This window comes from Pituophis catenifer, unplaced genomic scaffold (assembly GCF_029215685.1).
Source record: "Pituophis catenifer annectens isolate HBS135680 unplaced genomic scaffold, rPitCat1.0.hap2 SCAF_2, whole genome shotgun sequence".
NCBI lineage: Eukaryota > Metazoa > Chordata > Lepidosauria > Squamata > Colubridae > Pituophis > Pituophis catenifer.
The window spans coordinates 181,470,449-181,495,204 of NW_027256882.1; the positions used below are offsets into that span (position 1 = coordinate 181,470,449).

General features: G+C 38.8%; 1 protein-coding gene across 8 annotated transcripts in view; it reads left to right on the top strand.

The window, feature by feature from the left end:
- Positions 1-24,756, top strand: part of NFIX (nuclear factor I X) — a 228,392-nt gene that overhangs the window by 164,674 nt on the left and 38,962 nt on the right. For all 8 annotated transcript variants that reach the window (XM_070938268.1, XM_070938260.1, XM_070938262.1 and 5 more), the window contains exons 3-6: positions 10,039-10,101; positions 10,587-10,661; positions 18,586-18,706; positions 18,894-19,030. In XM_070938268.1, the coding sequence (XP_070794369.1) occupies positions 10,039-10,101; positions 10,587-10,661; positions 18,586-18,706; positions 18,894-19,030 (396 nt within the window). The remainder of the gene's footprint in view (positions 1-10,038; positions 10,102-10,586; positions 10,662-18,585; positions 18,707-18,893; positions 19,031-24,756) is intronic.

Here is a 24,756-nt window from a genome sequence, read left to right on the forward strand (position 1 = left end):
TTATTAATGACTTGTATCAAGAGGAGGTAGGAATGGTTATCAAATGTGTAAATTACATAAAATTGGATAGAACAATTAGTTTCCTAGAAAACATAAAATTTAAAACTGTCTTGATAGATTAATAAAACTGGTTGAATTAAATTTAACAAAATTAAAGCTCTTCATTGAGGTAAAAGTAATTAAAAGATAAGATGGAGGATACCTTGTTTGATGATGTTACTCATCAAAAAAGTTCTTCAAATATTCATTCAATACAATCCAAGTACAAGCCAGTTATATGAAGGAGCTTCAAAAAAAACCGTAAATATAGTTTTAGTCTTCAAATTACATCCTGAAAAGTATAGTTTCCTAATTATGAGAAATAATTATTTCATTTTATTCTGTATTAATCAAATCCCAACTCAAGTATTGTTTAGTTCTTGGCACTACATTAGGATACATTCAGGCAAAATGGAACAAGAACACAGAATAGAAGTGCAAATTATCAGAGTAATCATTGAGACTAAAGAAATGTTTAGTCTGGAGAAGGTTGAAGGGGGAATATAATACCTGAAACAATGTCATATAGAAGAATGTCAGTACCTCATGCTTAAAAGAACATCTTGCAGAAGAAGAAAACAATCTTATGCTTGTCTTCCCAATCCCCTTCAAGAGAATTTCCTACTTGTAGTCTAAAGATTCTTTCTCCCATTTAAGTTGCTGCCAGATCAGGGTCATGTCATCTGGCCCATTTACTCCAATTCCTTCCCTCCTTTATCCAATATAAGCTAGTTGTACACTTTGAAATAATTTCATCATTTGGTTGTTGTGCATTCAGTTCCAGATGTGAATCAAAAAGCAATAACATGGACTGAGGAAGTTCAGTAACCTAAAAAAAACAACCGGCTATTAAGACATATAGTTGCTGAGCCTTCCATTTCAGCAGTAGTTCTGAAAAATGAAAATGAAATATCTGACTTGAGCCTTGCCTTCTATTTTAGTTGTTTTCTCCTTCCTTCCCTCCTTCCCTCCCTCCCTCCTTTTTTCTTTCTTTCTTCTTTTCTCTATTTTATTGCAAAGGGATATTGATTAGCTAACAGTCATGACTCAAACCAAGCCTGAAGTTCAAGGATGTAGTTCTAAAATAGTTTGAAGAGGGTTTCTAGGCTGATTCTTAGGCATTGACTTCAGTCCTCTCAGTTAACTTTTTTTTTTCAGTTTTTGGAAGTGCATCTTGTTGAAAAATCAAACATGAAGCACAATACACATATGTGTACTTTTTGGGTTTAAACGAAGAGTCCCCAGATAGCAACCTTTGCCTAAAATGGCAACCATGACCACTTTTCTATATCTTTCTGTAATGATATTAAAGAAGGGGCAACTGCCTGTGGACTGGGTAAGATTGCCCCTTTCTCCTTCCCTGCCTATTGCTTGGGAAGAGGAGATTTACCAGGCCTGTAAGGGATAGATAAAGAGCTCAGCAAAGTGTTTCTTCTGCAGGGGCAATGGGCTTGTTTGTTTGTTCAGCTGCTGCCTCCTGATAAGGGTTTATTTTGTTAGATAAAAGCACCTCTGAGGCTAGGAGATCACAGCCTTTGAGGAAAAGACTCTTAAGCCAGTTTGAGGAAGTCATGGCATGTACATACATATACATGCACACATGTACATGCAAAACACCTACCCAATTGCCAAACAAACCAACAAAGGCAAAGGGATTTGTCTTATTTCATGTCAGATTGTGGGCAAAGTGTAGTGCCGATGGAAGACTTTGAATTATAGAAACCCACAAAGGTTATGGGAATGCTGAGTGTTATGATGATGTTGATGGTATATTTTGTCCTGAAAAAGAATAGTTTGCCTGGTCATTCCAAGACAGCAATTCTAATACAGTCCTTGTGGGCATTTCTGGACTAAATTTAACTTTATGGAGATTTTGACCAAAGAAGTGGCAAGTGATTTTCAATTACCTCTCAACGAGAAACCCTAAATTGGAATATAAATATTGTTAAGCCATTTGTCAAACTATATTTCTCAACCGGTATGGCTGGTCTGAGGTATCCATTTCCAACCCATATGGTATATTGGAAGAAGAAAAAGGAATATATTTTATATCCATTTTTATATATATTTAAAAAACACTCTATCCTTCTACTATAGGTGAATCTGTTACTTTCATTTCAGTTTATTTTAATCCCCAATCAACCCAGAAATGCTACCTCATATTTACAGTATTACTTGAAAAACACCCAGAGGTATTTTTGAAAGTCTGCTCCATTCTATTTTTAGATTACTGCCTGAATTTAATATTTCATTTTAAAAGACATTGCTTGCAGATCCTTTTTCTTACAAAATTATAAGGATTGCATACAGAGCTCATCCCTAATTTGGAAACCTGTTCCTAGGTCTTTTTTGCCATCAAAAAAGGAAACTTTTCTTTTGGCTTTGAACATTTCTTTAATCTTCTAAACATTTTACTTTATTTATATTAAATAGTAAATTCATGTAACATTGCAGTAGTTTGAACATACTCTCTTCCTAGTTGTGCTTTTTAGTACTGCATGGCCTCTATTTGATAACAGAAGTGATATAAAGCCTGTCTCAGTAGTAGTGTGTTATCAGCACAGCAATGGCTGGATGGAGTCAGCTGCTTTCATTCATATTTGATCTAAATAACTGTCAATTAAGTCTTCAACTCTTCATCTGGATGAATATTCTAGTTGAATATACTTAGTTTTTTTTTTTTAATTAAGATTTTCAATAGACTGGCTCTGGACAAAAATGCCATTCAAGGAATCTGCCTACATGAGGATGCCTTCATGCTCTCTGAGCTTGGTTGCTTGCTTGCAGAGGTTTCATTGCCCAAAGTAGATAACATCATCAGTGTTAATCATCACTTCTGATGATCCAGTTTGTATTGTACTTTGTTGTTTATACAAGGCTGCTAGGAGATGTTCTATGAGAATTTGAAATTTGGAACCATCAGGATGCATAGGAAGCTCAATTCTATTTGACTTGTACTTTCCTCACAGGTCAAAAAAATCTTTTTAATCCTTTGCTGTGCAGAGTCAACAATGGGCCAGGTGAAGACCAGAATTTTGGGATGAATACAAAAAAATTCCATTTAACTAAGGAGATGTTGATTGGAAGAGTGTCAGTCAACCAAATCAGATGGACAGTTTATTAAAATGAGGCTGCTCTCCAAGTCTGTAACTGGAACATGGACTAAATACCAGGCTTGAGAAGGCCAGTGTCCCTGTTGTGACTGATCTCTCTCCTGAAACACAAACATAGCCAGGACTAGCTCTGTTTCAGTAATCTCTAGGACCATATTAAACTGACCCTTAACGTGATATGCTGCTGACTGGTTGTTCCCGAGTTTAACTCTGAATACCTGAAAAGTCATTAAATGCCTTGGTGCCTGAAAGAGTTCCTTCCTTGTGTCCTTCTCCACATGTCCTATGCAGAACTTTTTGTCTCACTGTTCCCACTAAGGGCAATGCCTTTGCCATCCTGCCTTGAGATACCTCACAGAGAAATAACTGACTGACCAGCACATTCCTTCAATGTGTGCTTTTAATTTGCTGCTATTTATTGATGTTGCTTTTAGATTATTTCTTAGCATTAATGCAAGCAGTTATGATGCATGAATCTAACCGAATGCAGCAGGGTTCTCTAAGTGCATTTTGCCTTTTTTTTCTTCTTCTATCTGTCTCCTTCAGCTGGCTATCAGCTGTGGCAGAATTTTTAAACTAGAAAGAAAAATAAAAGTGATGATATATTAATTCTGAAGCAAGCCCCTCATGCTTAAGAATTTATCTTCCATCTATCCCTGGGCTAAGCAAAACCATACTCCTCTGTCCGTGTGTCAGTTGCTTGCTGCCGGCATTGTGGGAGCGCACTTAGCCGCCAGCACTAAAATGGCTGCCAAGTTTTAAAATGGCTGCCAACAGTTGCAAGGCCGGAAGGGAACAGTGTGCCTTAGCCAACTGTAGAAAAGAAGGAAAAAGAGAAGGGGGGTGGGTGGGGGTAAGGGGAGGAGAGAACTAACTCTGAAATATTTCCTCATGCTTCCCCAGCTGTTGCAGAGCAAGAGACATATTTCCTTTCTTCTTTCTGCTTTTATTTGACGCTGATAAAAGGTAACCTTGTACGGCACTGTTGATGTAGCTAACCTGAGTTCTGCAACTAGTGACCTACACTAAATTAGGACAAGCACCATGAGACAGGCAGTCCTAAAGCACAGTGGCGTAGAGCTGAAACATTTATGATAGCCAATGATTTGAAATTTTTCTTCTGGCATTTTATTTCAGATGTTCTTTTTCCTTCTGAGGGATTTGTGGAAATTGATGCTTTTATTAGGGCTACCATACCTGGGCTGCAGAAACCCAGAAAGCCACTAAATAATAGGAAAGAATCACAAGTTGTCTCTGACTCTTTGCTGCCATCTAGTGGTCACCTGGAATTTGACAGTTCCAAGACGGCATTTCTAATTTTTATCCAGGACACTCAAAGTTCAGTTAGGTCTTGTACAGAACATATTTCACAGACTCTGCCAAGGGACTCTATGAGTCTTATCCTCCATTTGGATTGAAATATGACCTGTATTTTAACATTCTACTTTCAGAAAAATACATTTTTTTTATTAAGCAAGAGACTTAATCTTTCCTCTTGCCAAACAAGGAGGAAGTACTTGTTTAGTATAGACATTATCTCTATTCTTTAGCATAGAATTCCTTCAAGATATTATGTAGAAGAGGGGATTTTGGCATGTTCAAAACAATGCCATCTGCCAAAATTGTTTTTCTCCAAGTAGATATGACAGGAAGCTGGAAACCCTAGCAAGGGTAAGAAGAATTAGGGAAACAGATCCATACCTCCTGATTTTGAATTAATTTTTCTAAGATAACTCTAGTTTTCATGCATTAAAATCCTTGTTAGACATGAAATATTGTAAAATATTGCTTATATTATATTATATTACATAAGCATCTTCAAATTATTTTTCCTACTTTAAAAATATAGGCAAGCATTGTTGAATTCCAAAAAGGACATGTATACAAATACACCAGGCAAATCAGAACCTCTATTTAAAACCACTGACAAAGGACATAATATATTGTTTTGATAATTAGTGGCGACCATTAGCAGTATCCCTCTGCAAATTCATTTTTAAGCTATCAAAATGATACATTTTACTAATATGTTTTATAGTTTCACTTTTCTCTGTAAATATTTTATTTGATCTCATTTAAATATCCCAATATCAAAGTTTAGATGATCTCATGAATTCTAATGTTAGTGGGCTTAAAAGTTCTGACTCCCTACTTTCTCCACATCATGCAGAACACTATGATCCCCTCCTACATAACTACACATAGAGATCGTTTCTGTTATTTGGGATAAGAAGACCCAAATATTAAAACTTTTTCTTATAAGATGCAGGTAGTCCTCAACTTATGCTAACAATTTTGCAACCATTTATATTGTGGATGCAAAGAAAATCACTGTGGTCATTAACCTAATCACATGCTTGTTAAGCAAATCACATGGTCATTAAGCAAATTCAGCTTTTTTCAATGAATGTTTTTTGCCAGAATCTGGCAAAAGTAATTGTCATAATCATGTGACACAGGATGCTGCAACTAGTCAAATGCAAGCTGGTTACCAAGCAACCAAACCGATCACATGACCATGGGTGGATGGTGGCCTTAACTGCAAGTACAGGTCATAAAGCATTTTTTTCAAGGCCATCATAACTTCGAATCATCATTAAAGAAGTGGATGTAAGTTGAGGACTAATTGCTCCCTCCTGTTAATTATTTTGGTTGTTTTTCTGGCATTTCTTTTCAGTTCAGTGACACAACCTAATATTGTACACAATATTTTGAGTATGCACATGCATAGAGTTATGCAAAGTCATTGTTAGGATCCTGTCTTTATCAGAAAATTATTTCCGATCTTTCCAATCCTGTGTACCATTTTTATATGTAGTATCAATATATACCATACATATAGTACTCAAAGCATTTCTTAAACTTTGTGATGCTTATCAGAATCATAAAAGGTTGCTTGGTAATATTTATCCATGTAACACAGAAGTCATACTGATTAATTCTTCTTATTGTCAGGAAATTTCTCCTTATTTCTATGTTGGATCTCTCTTTGATAAGTTTCCATCTGCTACTTCTTGTCCTGCCCTCAGGTTCTTTGGAGAATAGGTTGAGCCCCTCTTTTTCATGACACCACCTTAGATATTGGAAGACTGCTATCATGTCACTCCTTGCCCTTTTCTTCATTAGACTAAATATAGTTTAAATATAGGCATTCATACCACATGTTTATTATAGTCAAGCATTTGTCTTCCAAATTTAACAGGTTAATGTGCTTGTGGGATATTTCAGCAGAGGTACATAGGATTGGACAAGCAGTGTTCAGGACCTTTTCAGGTCTGAGAGTTATTATTTATTTATTTATTTATTTATTTATTTATTTATTTATTTATTTATTTATTTATTTATTACATGTATTTATATGCCGCCATTCTCCCGAAGGACTCAGGGTGGCGAACACAAGTTAAGAAACAAGTACAATAAAATCATAATTTAATCCAAATAATTAATTATAGTAATAATAAATAATAAATAGTAAATAATAAAGCCAGGAATCAGTCTCAGCCTATTTGTTTGAAAAGCCGTCTTCAAGTCCCGACGGAAGGAGCGGAGATATTAGATGATAATACTTCAGGAAGAGCCATATTTAAGCCATAATATGGCCTTGAGGAACTGTATGGAAAAGGAAAAGCTGCTAAAGGTTTTATGAGTGCAGAATCAGGAATCTCTTCAGTGTGGCAAAAATAGCAAAGGAAGCTGGAGGAAATAATGGAGTTGCTTCCATATTTGCAGGCGATTATTCTGAGAGCACAGAGGTAATCCTTTTTCTTCTGCAGTTAGAGGGGATATACAGTATTCAGCTGTCTACCATTCTTTTGTAGAATAAAACATTAACTTTTTCTTCAAACTATCCTGAATAATCAAGATTTTCTTCTAACCAAACTTGTATCTGAATCTGGCTGGGATTGTGGGGAGAATCCCTTCAGAGAACAAACTGCTGAGATAGTATGAAAAGGAAGAAAAGGTAGCATAACCAAATTGTTCTTTAAATTGGATTTTCCTCCCCCCTCTCTTTTACTTGATTCATGCAGGCCTGCTATTAAAGGAATGAGTTTGCTACCATCATATACAGGCTGGCTTTATGCCTAGGCATTGTGGCTTATTCACAAAACCATGATTTTAAAAAGACCATTAGACAGAATGAAGTGACTGCTTCAAAGGAAACATGGTGCCAGTTCTCTATTCCACTCCCAACTCTATCTCCTAAATTCTCAGATGTTCACATTGGGAAGCACACAGCCTGGCAGGGAGGAGAGATCAAGCACAGAGATAGCCTAGAATCACCAGGCAACTACAAAAGTGCTAGGTCCAATCCATATGCAGTTTCTTGGAGCCTTATCTAATTGTTCCCAGGAGTAGACTGCCAGACTGGGGAAATTCCTGCATTATAGTCAGACTCAAACATAATAAAGTAGTTAGCTTGAACTCTGCATGTATGGATCTGGTCAAATGATAGTCTTGATAACATAGGAGATACTTTTTTAATTAAGAAAGGTAGTGAAGTAAGATTAAAATGCCCGTTTCACATGTGCAATTCTCTCTTTTTTGATATTACAAATTAAATGATACAACAACCAGGATTTAAATTCTTAGACTTTTCTACATATAATTTGGTTTTCAATCTTTAATAAGATTCTCTTTAGTGGGTTACATTCATTTGTCATAGAACAATATTTCTGTTTTACTCTGTTATATTTTGAAATGGATTATAAACTGATCCTTCAGCTATATGGCCTCCAGATTTTTATTTGTCCAGTGAAATCTGCCATAAACCAGAATTTTATTTCCTATAAAGTTTGAACTCTTGTCTAAGGAAGAATCATGATATGACTCATTTAAATATCATGGTGCCATCAGCACAAAAAACAAAATATCAAATTTGCTCAGTTTTAATACTAGCCTTACAGATTGCACAATGTGCTCATAATATGTAAACTGGAACAATCCCACAGGGCAAAAATACTTACAGGACAAGATTGAAAAGCAGGTAAGATGGCTTGCTTCAAGAAATGGATTTGGGGATATTATAAAAGGACAGGCGAAATATCAGTCATTTTTTAAAATTTATATCTTTTAACAAAAGATTATTGTTTGAACAAAAATATATTGTTCCGTATGGTTTATAATAAATAAAGCAAAATGTCATACTTGCTAAGCTTTTCTGTTATTTTCAATGGAAGTAGAAATAACATCAATAATTATATGTATGTCCTATATGTGTATTGGAGAGGATTCCTTCTTGACTCCCGTATTGTAATCCTGTAAAATATGAAATAAAGAATTGTCTACTACATCTTTGTATTTTACAACAGCATGTCAGGAATCTGTGTTTAATAATGGCAATCAAATATTTCCCAAATTATTTATTTGGGAAATACCCAGGAAAATTCTGGAAAAGATAATCAAGCAGCAGATTAAGAGGATCTAGAAAAGGAATGAAGTGAGTACCAGATGCCAGCATGGGTTTTCTGAAAACAGAACATGACAGACAAACCTTACTGCCTGCTTTGATAAAGTAACTAAATTAGTGGATCAGGGAAACACTGTGGATATAATATACTTAAGACTTCAGTAAGGCACTTGATAAAGTAGACCACAATCTTCTTCTTGGTAAGATAGAACAATGTGGGAGAGACAATAGCAGCACCGTATGGATTCTTAGTTGGCTGACCAACTGCACTCAGCATGTGGTCCTCCATGGAACTACATCCACATGGAGGAAAGCATGCAGTGGGGTACCTCAAGGTTCTGTAGTATGCCCAGTGCTCTTCAACATCTTCATAAATGATCTAGATGAGGGGATAGAAGGACAGCTCGTCAAATTTTCAGAGTATACTAAGTTGGGAGAAATTGCTAACATTTAGCAGGATAGACTCAAGATTCAAGATTCACAGACTTAATTATTGGGCTCTAGCTAACAAAATGCAGTTCACTAGTAAGAAAAGTAAGGTCCTGCACTGAAGCAAGTAAAGTCAAAGGTAGTTATAGAATAAGTGGTACCTGGTTCAACAGTAGTAGTTGTGAGAGGGATCTAGGTGTCCTAGTGAACCACCACTTAAATATGAGCCAGCAGTGTGCGGCAGCTTCTAAAAAAAGCCAGTACAGTCCTAGGTTGCATCAAGAGAGGGATAGCACCAAGATAACAAGAAGTGATAGTACCACTTTATCTTGCACAAGTGAGGTGAACCTGGAATACTGTATCCAGTTCTGATCACAATTACACTCAAAAAAAGATGCTGAGACCCTAAAAAGAATACAGAGAAGAGCAACAACATGATAAGGAATCTGCAGGATAAATCATACAAGGAACAGTTAAGGGAACAGTTAAGGAAACTATGCCTAGCCTAAGGAAAAGATGAATTAGAGGTGACATGATAGCTTTCTTACGGTGCATGAGGGGCTGCCACAGAAAGATGGGGGTTGACTTATTCTCCAAAGTACCTGAGGGTAGGACAAGAAGCAATGGGTGGAAACTCATTGAAGAGATATCCAACCTGAAACAAAAGAGAAGCTTTTTGACAATGAGAGCAATTAACCAATGGAACAGCTTGCCTCCTGAAGTTGTGGCTGCATCATTGTTGGAGGTTTTCTAGAAAGGATTGGACAATCATTTGACCTGGATGTTATAAAGTCTCCTGCCATGGGCAGGGAACTGAAATAAAAGACCTCCAAGGTATCTTCCAGCCCTATGATTCTAAAATTCTAAGTGAAGTGAAGGAAAACTGAAATAGTTTATAAATTTTAGAGCAGTTCTTTTCATTCATTCAGTATGAAAGTAGCAAAGTAGATGATGCCATAAAGCAGGGCCCAACATTGTCAACCACATGCCTCTGATTCTTAGTTCTAGGAATATATTGATGACAAGTTCTTTTTTCCTTGTGTGTTTTAGAATCCGGACAATCAGACAATTCAAACCAGCAAGGAGATGCGGACATTAAACCACTGCCCAATGGTGAGTGAATCACTGCTCAACATTCTACTCTAAGTTGGATTCCATGCTCAACATTCTTATATTCCATTTTGAACTTCATTGAAGCCCTTTTCCCTCCTTTCCCACCAATATCTGTTTCTGCACCAAGGTGGGGATAAGTAGAGAATGATCAGGAGTCACAGATCTTTGTAGATTGATATGGAATTCTTGAGAAATAAATATAGGGGCAAGCAAGGTAGGATTTGTAATCTTAGAGTGGGAGTAAATATGCAGATTTGAAATCATGAACTAGGCTTGAATTAAACCCGAAAGAGGAGGAGGAGGAATGGGATTCAAAGCTGAGGTTAAGATACAATTCACAAAAGAGACAAAAGATAGAAGCAAATTAGAATTTCTTTCTATCCAGACACAGTATAGCAAGCCATCCCAGTCCCCAATTGCTATAGCCTCTCATATTCTACTCCATCCTCATGACCCAGTCTGTGTCTGCCTTTTTTTCTTTGCAGGGCATTTGACCTTCCAGGACTGTTTTGTGACATCAGGCGTTTGGAATGTTACAGAGCTGGTGAGAGTGTCACAGAGTAAGTTAAGGCAACTGAAACTGCAGGTTTGGTATGGTGATTTTAAGGTGATGAGACTTGGGGATGCATATATCTTCTCTGGGTCATCTTCTTGGGTTGTAAAATTGCTGAGAACAAGATAGTGAGAGCTGTGATTATGGCTGTACTGGCTCTCAAATGCTTCTAATGAAATAGGTGTGTGTATATTTAGATAGATGTCTTCCAAATACATACTGTACCCCTTGCAAGGAATGCTGAATCCCTTAGCATTTCTCTTAGAATTATTATTGGTCTCTCCCTCCCATCACTTAGTACATTAATAAATAGTACATTTTGAACAAAAAAGGAACTTCCTGACTTGTCAAGGAATTGGTGTGAACATGAAGGCTCTTTTCAGGTTACTTTTGGACAAAACTTTTACAGGGTAGGAGGGACATCTAGACTGTCATTTTCCAACATTTTTCCATTCTTTTTTTTGTTAAGGAGCAAAGGATGGAATAGTTGCACAGTGAACTTTTATTGAAAGATACTTGGAAAATTTGCGAAGTCTTCCATCAAACGATTTCTTTTTCTCTGTGATCTAACATGAATATTAAAATTACTTTCTGACAGAAAGGTACAAGATATTCATATATGTAGAATCAGTAGAGGTGGATGCTTCAATACAAATGGCAATTGCATGGTGACCCACTGCACTGAAAGCAATGAACTGAATCAGCCCCACCTTTAAGCATATATTACAGGGGTGCCAAACTGACAACCTGTGGGCCAGATGTATCATGCGCAGGCCATGCCCACTCAGCTCGCCGAATGGGAAAAACGTCACGAAATGTCATCTGACAGCAACATGACGCCATGAATTTGACACCCGTGATATATTAGGAATCGATTGTTCCTAAGAATTTGTTTGTAGACTGCCTTTCTCAGCAAAGAATGCTGAGTGATATAAGATTAACTAACTGCAGGAAACTTTAACACAGAAAGCTTTGTACCCAGAGAAAGAGTTCAGGAAATTTTATCTTTACTGTACTGTACATAATTCTTCAGCTGATCCATCTAAAATTCTAATTTGATGGGTCTAGCTCTAATTGGCCTAAAGAAGTATTCAGTCTCCAGACCAGTACTTGCTGACTATATTTCAATGGCAGAGTAAGATCCCCAAAATGATATATTTAAGTACTCTTTGCTATTTTTTTTATGAAGATATCTCTAGGTACTTGGAAGTCATGCTCCGTTTTATTTTCTAACACTTAAGTGTGTTTATGTGTGTGTTTTCTCTTGAGAAAAGTAAATAACTGAGAAAGTAAAATCCAGCCTTCAGTGCAAGAATTCCCTTTTCCTATTGCTTCTGATCAGGGGTGAAATCTACTTACCTTCCTTACCGGTTCGGAAGCGCACATGCCGTGCCCGTGCATCACATGCACGCGCAGACCTTCTGCGCATGCACAAAACCTTCTGCACATGCGCAGAAGGTAAAAAACACATTACTTCCTAGTTAAAACCAGGAAGTAATGACACCCAGGTGGGTGGGCGGAGCTTGGCTCCACCATAGCTCCACCATCGCCAAACCACCGGCCAAGATCGCTACCGGACCAGGCAATCTGATCCGATCCGGGAGCATTTCACCCCTGCTTCTGATGGTTTCTGAAGATTGTGAGGGCCACAATGAATACATTAATGATGCAGGGTGGAGGACATATCTTTTACATAAGCACGATCCAAACTCTGTATTTTCCTGTTTCTTGTTTGTTTGTTTGTTTGGTGTTTGGTCTGCCATTGCCAAATCCTATTCCTCTCTATTACCATATACTTTCTGGGCTATAATATATATTGGTACAGAGTCATATTAGAGAAACTCTGATCTCTTTATGCAGGGAAGCCCCACTACTTCTGTGCAAAGGAGAAATCGGTTAGTCTGTTTCTCTTTCTTCTCAGGCCAAGCGATAGGCCACATTAGGGAAAAGTTTCATGATATCTACAATCTCTCTTCTTCTACAGAATCTCTGTTAGGATACCTCAGATGCTGCCAAAGTCAGAATCCATATTTCAGTTTGAAGAAGAAACCCCCTTTTTTTGGCCTTGCTTGTTCTGCAAGCCAACTATTCTCAGTTACCACCTGAGTTTTCTGACTTTGTTAGCCTTGGCCCCATACATAGATTTTCATTTGCTGTTGCTATTTATACTATTTCTATTTAGCCATTTGCTTTAATATGCATTCTAATCTTTTTTAATGAGCTAATCAATTTCCTGTTAGAATTTGTTTGCTAATTTCTTCCAAAATAAATAATTTAAATACTTGGCTTCTTCCCTCTTTTGTTCTCTCTTTTTTTCTCTGTGTGTAATTATTTATTATTTTTGAAGAGTTTGCATTACTGAGCAAATTGAAATGCAATGTTGCCAATGTTAAGACATCTGAACATTTATGATCATAATGTGGTCTAAAAGACATGAGCACATAAAGTAATCATAGTCAGTTATTTAATTTACTGTGATATTTCCACCACAATTAAGATTCATTTTCTGTGGAGGCACCAAACTGATTTTGGCCATCTCTATTGATGGGTAAAGTTCACAAGAAAGGCACAGCACAGCAATTGGCAAAAATCAGCAATAGTTGTGCCCAATCCCAATCACTAGGAAGTGCTTCCTTGAATTTTATCTTCCTGTTTTTGAGAACAAAACTGAAATATGTAAATGGCATGTACATAGCTCTCCCATTATGTTTTAACTGAAATACTGAATTCTGTAGTTATGAAATGGAAACTTAGATGTTAGCAGAAATTTCTTTACCCAATTAGCTTAAGAATGTTCCTTAAGAATGTAGATTTATCTAATAATAAAATGCTTTCATTTCATCACATCTGTATTATTGCCATATGCTCTACTTTAGAAAAGTATCTGGAAATAATAATTGACCCAGAATACTGTAGCTTCTGGAACTGCACCTGTGAGACAGGTGACTTCGCAACTGAAACATTTGTACTGTCTAAAGTCCTGAAAGGGTTGAGACCTGGATATCTGAAGACCTGTCATATGATGCCTAATGTAAATCATATAAATTACTAGAAGAAGAAATAAAGGGTCTAGAAACAACTCTAGCCACTCTGAAACTCAGTGAACAAAGTGAGAATCCCCAACTTTAGCAAGAAGACTACGCCAAAATTAAACACAATAGGAAGCAAACAACTTCTTTAAAAAATGACCCCATATATGAACAAAAAGAAAGAAAACAAATACACCCAAATTGAACACAATAGGGTTCAATTGTATTCCCTAAACAGTTTCCCCAAAAAATGACTATATATGAAGTTAAAGAGCAAGACCAATGGAAATATGCCACTTTTAGAAGTAAACAGCAATCAAGAGTAAAGCTCTTACTATCTACCCTAGCCCATTCCAGTGAAGTCCCTCTGGAACTAAACAATCGCTTCTATAGCCTCCCTCTGGAACAAAAAACCCCCCAAAACATAGTCATTAATAGTTTCTAAAAATGAGATACAACCCAGCATTTCTATGACAGGAAGAATAATATCCAAGACTTCCTTAGGGGGAAAAAGGTGAATATTGGTGATAAGAGATTTGATTCTTTGGGGAATAGAAACTATAGTCTACAGACTGATAGTCAGTCTAGGGAAGTATGTTGTCTCCCTGGAGCAAAAATCAAAGATGTAACTGAGAACCTTACTAAAATAATCAACCCCATGGATTACGACCCCTTCTGCACGAGAGGACCAATGACACAACAATGAATCTAAAAACAATACAAGAGATTACAAACAGCTAGGGAAGAAAATTAAAGAATTAGGAGTTCAAGTGGTGTTTTCATCTATACTTCTAACAAAAGGCCAACATCCAATAAAGGAGCAAAGGATTTTAGAAATGAACCATTGGCTTAAAAACTAGTGTTTGTCAAGAGAATTTCGGTTTCCTTGACCATGGTCTACATTACCTACATGAAGTGCTACTGGCAAGGGATGGAGTGAATCTCACAAGAACTGGAAAGAATATATTCGGGAAGAGCTTTTCAGAAGGGCTTTAAACTAAAATTGAGGGGGGAGGGGGGCAATCTTCAAGACCTTTAGAACCTAATTCCAAGCAAAAATCACCAGATAACCAATCATGTAAAGAGGTAGGGAGTAAAGAGAAAGAAGAAGAAGAGAAAAAAAAGGAAAAACACAATGAAGTAGAGAGTGATGGAAAGGATGGAAAACCCAGATACAAAGTAGGAGATATAAGAAATATACTTAAGACCCCATAAAGGACTCAAATGCCTATATACAAATGTTCAAAGTTTAGGGAACAAACAGGGTGAACTTGAAGTACTAGTGCCTGAAGGTAAATATATAGTTGCCATTACTGAAACATGGTGGGATGAAACTCATGGCTGGAATGTACTGATGGAAGGATACCAACTATTCAAAAGAAACAGACCTAACAAAAGAGGAAGTAGAGTTGCATTAATATATAAAAGATCACTACATCTCTAAAGAAATCCAAGGATGAAAATCTCCTAGAATCCATATGGGTCAATATAAAAGGAAAAAAGAATGACATTGCTATAGGCGTATACTACAGGCCACCCAACCAAGCAGAAGAAATAAATGAACTTTTTGCTAAACAATTAACAAAATATACCATAGTAGTAATGGGAGATTTTAACTACACTGATACCAACTGGGAGACAAACTCTGCAGCAAGTGGGAGATCAAACATATTCCTAAGCAACCTAGATGACAACTTTGTCATCCAAAACGTAGAGGAGGGAACTAGAGGAAAAGCTATACTGGACCTAATTCTTACTAATAGAAAAGAAGTGATGGGAGAGTTGAAGTTGCTGGAACTTTGGGCAAGAGTGATCACATTATATTGGAATTCAATATAATGTAAACATAAGCAGTAGAACATATTCCAGCCAGTGTTTTAAACTTTAAAAAAGCTGATTTTAACAAACTGAGAGGGAGCCTAAGAAAAATTCCATGGATGAAAATCCTAAAGAGGAAAACAACTCAAGAAGTGTGGAAAACTCTGAAAAATATGGCCATAAAAGCCCAGTCTAGCACAATACCACTGAAAAAGAAAAACAAGAAATCCAAGAAAAAAAAATTGTTGCACAAAGATTTCTCTGAAAAGATGAAAGACAGAAAAGGACAAGTACAAAAAAAATGGAAAGAGGGACACATAACTAAGGCAGAGTATCAGCAGGTAGCCAGAAACTGTAAAGATGAAGTCAGGAAAGCAAAGGCTCAGAATGAACAAAGATTTGCAACAAAAGTTAGATAATTAAAAGGTTTCTTTCAACATATAAATAACAAGAAAAAAGTCAAGGAAACAGTAGGTCCACTTAAGAGAAAATGACAAAGAAGTAACAGGCAGCAGAGATAAGAACTGCTTAACTCATTCTTTGCATCAGTCTTCACACAAAAAGAAAATATGGCCCAACCTACCAAAAACATAACTGTAAAAGACAGACTAGAAATAAAAATTAAAATAAACAAGAAAATGGTTAGAGAACAGCTATCTGATCTTGATGACTATAAATCACTGGGACCTGAGGGATTACTGTATTTTTTGGAGCATAAAATGCACTCCCCCCCCCAGTGGGTGGAAATGTCTGTGCATCTTATACAGCGAATATTGCGGGGGGGAGGGGGGTTGGTGCGGCACCGATCAGCTGTTATAGAATGGGCTGCGGTGGCAGCGGCGAACGGGCCATTGCGAACAGGCCATGGCAAGCGGTGAATGGGCAGCAGTGGTCCGAACATGCCACAGCGAATGGACCGCAGAGGTGAACAGGCTGTGGGCCTGGTGAATACCAGATGGATGCTGGGAGGCAGAGGCAGATTTTTTTTTCTTGGTTTCCTCTCCAAGAGCTAGGTGCATTTTATAGTCCAAAAAATACGGTACATGCCAGAGTTCTGAAGGAGCTGGCAGATGTTATCTCAGAACAATGCATTGTACCATATCTTTCAAAAATCCTGGAACACCAAGGAATTACCTGAGGATTGGAAAAGAACTGATGTGGTTCCCATCTTCAAAAAAGGAAAAAAACAGACCCAGGAAACTACAGATAAATCAGCTTAACATCAATACCTGGGATAATCAAAAAGCAAATCTGCGAACATATATAACCAAAGTTGTAACTAAAAGCCAGCATGGGTTTGTTAAAAACGGACTATACCAAACCAATCTTATTTTATTGTTTGACAGTGACTAAATTAGTAGAGCAGCAGAATGCTGTGGACATAGTATACTTAAACTTCAGCAAGGCATTCAACAAAGTAGACCACAAACTACTTCTTGGTAAGCTAGAAAAATGTGGGATAGACAACATCACTACCCAGAAGACAAGCTCAGGATCCAAAAAGATCCTGACGGACTTGAACAATGGGCCCTATCCAAGAAAATGAAATTTAATGTGGAGAAATGCAAAGGTTTACACTTAAGCAGGAAATACCAAAGGTACAGGTACAGATTAGGTGAAACCTGACTTAAAAACAGAAACTATGAGAGGAACATTTGAGTCCTAGTGGATGATCACTTAAATATGAGCCAGCAGTATATGGCAGCAGCCAGAAAAGCTAATACAATCCTTGGTTGTATAAACAGAGGCATAGAATCAAAATCAGCTGAAGTGTTAGTACCTTAATAAGGCCACACCTGGAATACTGCATCCAGTATCTTGGTCATCACATTACAGAAAAGATGTTAAGACTTTGGAAAATGTGCAAAGAAGAGCAACTAAGATGATTAAAGGCCTGGAGACAAAAACATGTGAACGGTTGCAAGATTTGGGTTTGGCTAGTCTAGAGAAAAGAAGGACTAGGGGGGACATGATAGCAGTATTCCAGTATTTGAGAGCTTGTCACAAAGAGGAGGGGGTCAAATTTTCAAAGCACCAGAGGGCCAGAAGAAGAAACGATGGAAACTAATCAAGGAGAGAAGCAACCTAGAATTTAGAAGAAACTTCCTAACTGTGAGAACAATTAACCATTGGAACAGCTTACCTCCAGACATGGATGCTTTATCATTGGAGGTTTTTAAGAAGTGGGCAGTCACTTTTCTGAAATGGTATAGGGTCTCCTGTTTGAGCAGGGGGGTGGACTAGAAGACCTCAAAGGTCCCTTTCAGCTCTATTCTGATTGTATTGTAAGAACTCAAGAGTCTGAAAGCCATCTGATCAGGACTAGGAAAAGAGCCTTTTCAGAGGTTATGCCTGGACTTTGAAACTCAAGAGATGCCCCTTTCTTCACTAATAGTCTTCTAGATCTTTAATGTATGATCTTATTGAGAGTATATCAATAAGTTTTAGTGATTTAAATATTTTAAATATTTAGTGTAATATATTAATATGCTTCTCTATTGTTTACTGTTTTATATTTCTATCTTTTTGTGAGCAATTTGGAGTTTTATAGAGAAGGAGGGTAAAAATCTAAAATAAGTAATACATTGATTTATTTGATGCATTCTTCACACTTCCTAATTTAACTTTCTTGACATCTTACTTACAGAAGAATGCTCTTTTACTGTCAACTTCTAGAATTATGCAGCCTTTTTATGTGCCATGTATTCAAACTTCCATTGCAATCAAATGGAGACACTGAAGGATAAGAGAAAAAAACTTTCCTTCCTTCCTTCCTTCCTTCCTTCCTTCCTTCCTTCCTTCCTTCCTTCCTTCCTTCCTTCCTTCCTTCCTTCCTTCCTTCCTTCCCCCTCCGTCCTTTCCACTGAAATTACTCTGTAAATTGGATGTTTTTGCCTGAATCTGCATGCACATGGTACAAATGTGTTTGTAATCAATACTCTCTGTGATTGGTCATGTTTACAACTCCTTTTTTTATTATTATTATTTCAATTCAAGAAACTCAACAGGAAATCAGTTTGAACCTTTGTTTTTCTCATGCTCCCTATCTTCCAGTCTGTTGAGTTATTGCCTCTTACCTCTTAGCTCCTGTTGCAACAGCATCTGGTCCAAACTTCTCTCTGGCTGATCTGGAGAGTCCCAGTTACTACAACATCAATCAAGTGGCTCTTGGTAGACGGTCAATAACATCACCACCTTCTAGCAGGTAGGTCTACTACAAACTTTGTGAAGTGCAAAAATCTTTGAGTTCATTGAAAGACTCTTCAAACCAAATAGCATTTCTTGTAGTAATTAGTCCCAACTGGGGGTGGGGTGGGGAGTAAATACTTAACCCTGTATTTCATTACATTGTTGCTTATGATCTGTGTGTCTGTGTTATGGTTCCACTGCAGTTCCACCAAACGGCCTAAATCACTAGATGACAGCGAAATGGAGAGTCCAGTAGATGATGTGTTTTATCCTGGGACGGGACGGTCCCCAGCAGCTGGCAGCAGCCAATCCAGTGGTTGGCCCAATGATGTGGATGCAGGTAAGAGGCAACTGTCTTTCCTCATCAGTTAATATATATTGAGATGGGAAACAAAAGCAAAAGGACTAGTCTGATCTTTGGCCTTCATTTACCATCTCCATTAGGCCTGCATAGATTTCATCCACAATTGCATCTGTTCTTCCAATACAGTGACCATATTTTCTAATTAATGCTTTGTTAATGAAGAAGGTATAGGACAAGTGATAATTATTTGTTTCAGGTGAGCTCTGTTTGGATTCTACAGATTGGAAGTTGCTGTTTAGGGAAATGGTTCAAACAAGTTGGTATATGGTTGCTTACAACAAATATGAAGCATAGCCCTTTAACAGACACATACCCAAATACAGGTGAAGTCTTAGTTTAAAATGGGGTTACAAAATGAAGTTAAGCCTACACAGAGCACATAGGCAAAGATGCCTCATGAGGGAAGGGTAGATAACTCTTAGTCCAGTATGGATGAGATTTGAAACTAAGAAATACATATCTCTCTAATACTAGCAAAAAACACTAGGCATGCAATAATATATTTATTTATTTATTTATTTATTTATTTATTTATTTATTTATTTATTTATTTATTTATTATATTTCTATACCACCTTTCTCCCGTAGGACTCAAGGCGGTGTACAGTCAAGAAAAATATAGACACACAAACATCATAAAATTGCTAATTAAAATTATTACTTAGTTTGGTCAATTAAATAAAACCCAGAATTAGATAACATTTAAAAAATCATTCACATGTTCGTATGTTTAGCCCCGCCTGTTGGAACATCAGGGTCTTGAGGGCACGGCGGAAAGCACGGAGATCAGAGATATTCCGTATCTCCGGGGGCAGTTCATTCCAAAGGGTTGGAGCCCCCACAGAGAAGGCCCTCCCCCTGGGAGTCGCCAGTCGACATAATTTGACTGACGGTACCCTGAGTAGTCCCTCCCTGTGAGAACGAACTGGTCGGTGGGAGGCTATTGGTGGCAAAAGACGGTCTCGTAGGTACCCAGGTCCTAAGCCATGGAGCGCTTTAAAGGTGATAACTAACACCTTGAATCGCACCCGGAAGACCACCGGGAGCCAGTGCAGCTCGCGTAGGAGAGGTGTTACATGGGCGTAACGAGCTGCGCCCATAATCACCCGCGCGGCTACGTTCTGGAGCAGTTGGAGCCTCCGGGTGCTTTTCAAGGGGAGCCCCATGTAGAGAGCATTACAGTAGTCCATACGGGAGGTAACTAGGGCATGAGTGACCGTGCGCAAGGCGTCCCGATCCAGAAAGGGACGCAACTGGCGGATCAGGCGAACCTGATAAAAGGCACCCCTGGCCACGGCCGTCAAATGATCTTCTAAAGATAACCGTGAATCCAGGAGGACACCCAAGTTGCGGGCCCTCTCTGTGGGGAGCAAGATCTCATCTCCTATTGTCAGTGATGGTACCAGCTGACTATACCGGGACGCCGGAAGCCACAGCCACTCGGTCTTGGAGGGGTTGAGTCTGAGCTTGTTTCTCCCCATCCAGATCCGCATGGCCTCCAGGCAACGGGACATCACAGCAAGGGCATCATTGGGGTGGTCTGGGGTGGAGATGTATAGCTGTGTGTCATCAGCATACTGATGAACACTCACCCCAAAACCACGGATGATCTCGCCTAGTGGTTTTACATAAATGTTGAACAGAAGGGGTGAGAGGACTGACCCTTGCGGCACCCCAAAATATAAATATATAAAGCTCCCCAGCATGAAACCCAGTGAAATAAGGTGTTCTGAAATACTACATAAGCATAATGGAACCAATAGTAAATTGTACACTTTGAATTAAATTTGTGTAGACTTAAAAAAACTGTGATACAAATAAGTTATGGTCATGTGTAGTTTTGCAGAATGAAATATTTATATAGCTACCTCAAAAATGCTAGCTTGTGAGTATGAATGAGAGCATATTGGCATGTATATGTTGAATATGTGCATGACATAATCTTCATGAATAAGGAGAAAGAGGATTAATGTCCAGGGTAAAGAAGTTTGTGTGCAGGATAATGGGAACGAAGTAGCTGCTACATAGTTTGAAGGATTGAGCAATGGACTCCAATGTAAGGCACGGCAGCTGTCCATACTGGGATTTCTTACACTGCTGGAAATCAACTGTCCTAATGATTTACAAGAATGGATTCTGGCTGTAGGACGGTGGAATGGGATGCTGGTGGCTAGAATGAACTGATATATTCCTGGCTTATCTGAAACCTCTCTGGCAATTCTGATTAAAGAACTGCCGAAGTAAGCTTGACCACATCTGAGATATAGGAAAGCTGAGTTCTGTTCTGTTCTCCAAATAAGATATACAATATATTTTAATTATTGCATAAAATTTTTGCTGTAAATTTAAATAGTAATCTGTTCTTATTACATTTATTATTCTTTGTTTGGGTATTCACCTGTTTGTTTAGAGGGGTATTTTCCTTCATTCCAGAAGAAATTATCCTGTATTCTTAACCAATGTGAATGAAGAAAAAAAATTTAAAAATTCAATCTTCTTCACAAAAATTAAATTTGCTTTATTGGAAATACTATCAGCCCATATAGTAGCTGTGGTGAGGTATATGTGTATTCAGTTACAGCTTCCATCATTTAAAGTAATCCCCTGTTCAACTATGTTTTCCAAATACTGTCTTGTTTTATGGGGATTAGATATGATCAGCCAGTAGCCCATTAGGTGTGGGAATTAATGTACTGTAAGTCTTGGATGACACAGAAGATGGAAAGAAGATTCTTAATACTGTATTGTCCTTTTCATTACATTTACATCATTTTTATATGCTTACATGGAAAGTCTACCTATTCTTCTGAACTCTTTTGCATATTAATATTTTTATCCCACAGTATAGACAGGTTATGTATACACATTAATTTGTAAGTCAGATGTCATAGAAGAAAAGGAGCATACCCTGTGTACATGTTTTTGGAAATACAGTTTTAGTAAAGTATACCTATGAAAAAGTTTGTGAATTTGCACATTTACTGTCAGAATAAAGCAGTGGGCAGCTGTGTCTGGAGGATACTCTAGTCTACCTCCAAATTCTAGGGTAACTTCAAAGGAAAATAGGTGAATACTCCATTAAGAGGAGTGTTCCAATGCAGCATGCAGTACATAACATCTTAAGCCAGTTTCTTAAATGCTTTATAAGCTGCACTTCCTCTGTGTTTGCAGTACATTCGATAAATCAAAATTATTCCGCTGATCTGTAGGGAATAATTATGGTTTTGTACTTGGGTCTTCCTTAGTTTTCTGAGGGCTGAAGGCTGTGGAACAGGCTGTATTCAAACACTTTTTTTCTCTTTCTTTCATCTCCCTCCTCCTCCTTTGTCTTGTTGAGGTTTGTTCCCAACCATCTGAACAAATCACCAATTAAGCAGCACAGCTGCAGGGCTTGTATGAACAGCTGGAGAGACCATCCAGCCGTCTGACAGAGACAGGTGTTCACAGCTGGCTGGCAGCCCCCCTCCCTATCCCTGTGCACAGGTATCAGGTGTTAGGCAGCTGGCATGAGATAACAGGCTGGGGGCTTTTTTCTCTCGGGCCCCCCTTGCCTGCTGCTGAAGTGCCAGATTGTGCTGCATTAGAAAAATAGTGATGAACAGGAATGGCCCATTTCTGTATGAAGCACTGTATTGATCCCCTAATATTCAAGGGGTATGTCACCAGATTCCCTGTTTCATATCTGTGGAGACAGCATTTTGTAACTCATAATCATGTTTCCCGAGGTGTGGATGCTTTTAATCAAGATCAATCCACAGTGTAGATCTACAAATGCACACACACACAAAATCCATGTGTAGATTTTAAATCAGCTTTGACACTACATCACCTATCCGTATTGTATTTCACACTGAAGTGAACTGCCCAAAGACAGGTGGTTTATTATAACAATGGCTTGTGTGTGCATTAGGGTGGAGTCTAAGGGTGAGTCCAAAAGCCAACAAATCAGTGATACTCCAGGGCAGCAACATCAGAGCTATGAACAATAGCTAATTCTAGCAATGTACAATAAAATGTTGTAGCGTTTCTAGTTCTAACTATGCTGTCCTGCCCTTGTCTTCTATATTCCATTCCACACTCAGGTCTTAGTAATTGATTTTTAATGTTTGCTAAGCATATTCTGTAGGGCAGGGCAGGGCAAGCTTTATTGTCATTGTGTATTGTGAGCATGCTGGCACACATTAAAAATGAAATTCTGTTGCCTGCTCTCAAAAGAAAGTATATATCTACCCATACACATACATAACACACATATACACATGCTATATACTGTACATACATATACATACCTAGACCCATATATATATTGAGAGTTCACAAGATTGATAACTATGTGGAACAAAACTGTGACTGAATCTAGATGTTGTGCTTCGGATACCACGAAGCCTCCTCCCAGAAGGTAATAAGGAGAATGGTCATGAAAAGGATGTGTAGCATCCCAGACAATACTGCGGACCCTGTCAAGCATCACTTATATACTGTGTCCTAGATCAAACATGTCAAACTCAAGGCCCATGGGCCAGATCTGGCTTGCGATGTGTTTGGATCTGGGCCACAGGACTGCCCTGGAGATGGTGAGGGGCCAGCCTCTGCCGCCTCAGCCCTGGCCCACCCCAGCCGGGTGCTCCCCTTGGTGCGTGCATAGGAGGCGGCGAGCACAGGGGGGCTGGGGATGCCCGACAGCAGCTGCAGTTTATTGACCCCTTGGTCACTCATTGACCAGCAGCGATGGCCAGCTAGATGTGAGCCCAGGACATCCAATAAACTGTGCTCAGCCCCACCCTACCTGCATCACACTCACACAACCTGGGGTCACACAGCCCACACAGCACAGGTGGGTCCGAGCACCACAGCTGTTGGGCCAGCCCTTTAAGCGGCAGGCAGAGGCAGAGACACAGAGGGGAGGCATGCAATCTGGCTCATTGGATGCGCTGGGTGACCGCCTGCCCTGTCCCAGCCGCAGCAGCTGTGGGCAAATAAAGACAGTGGGGCTATGGCGAGACAGCTTAGCCAGTCGTTGTCATTGCCACATCATGGCCCCTGCCCACTCAGCCTCCATCATCCAACTTTGTGCTTCAGCTCCAGCCGCACACATGGGATAACCTTCCACTCGCAGCTACACCAACAGCCCCAGCAAATGGGAAGGGTGGGGAGTTCTCACCCCCTAGAGGCAGCTGGGACTCCTTTCCCTGCCCTGCCCAAGCCCAGCCCTGGAGCTGCCCTCTGCAGGAGCTGGGATGCCATTTGAGGCTCACCCTCCAATCCTGCCTTCTGTCCCTCAGTCCATCGAGGCTCTGTCCATGGAGTAACTGGACATGTTCCAAGCTTCCTGGTGCTCAAAGTCGTTCTGGCATCTCCCAAATTCCATCAGCCAATCTGCCTCCGAAGGAGCCGTTTAAGCGAGGGCGTTGAGGAGCAAGAGGACAAATCCCCCCGGGAGGTTCTGGACCCTGAGCATCGCTTTTGGGCTGCCCAGACCAGAAAATCAACTTCCCAGAAGGCTAAAATCTACTTTTATTGAGATTGGCTGCAATAATCAAATTTTTGAAATCTGATTGTGCTGAACCTCCTTATCCTCCTGTGAATCAGGGAGGTAACTGCCTGGGCCACTTCCAAATTTTCTCTTGTAGATAGAAGGAAGTGAACTACCAATAATCTTTTCTGCTATCCTCACAACTCTGCACCACTTTCCTGTCCAAAGC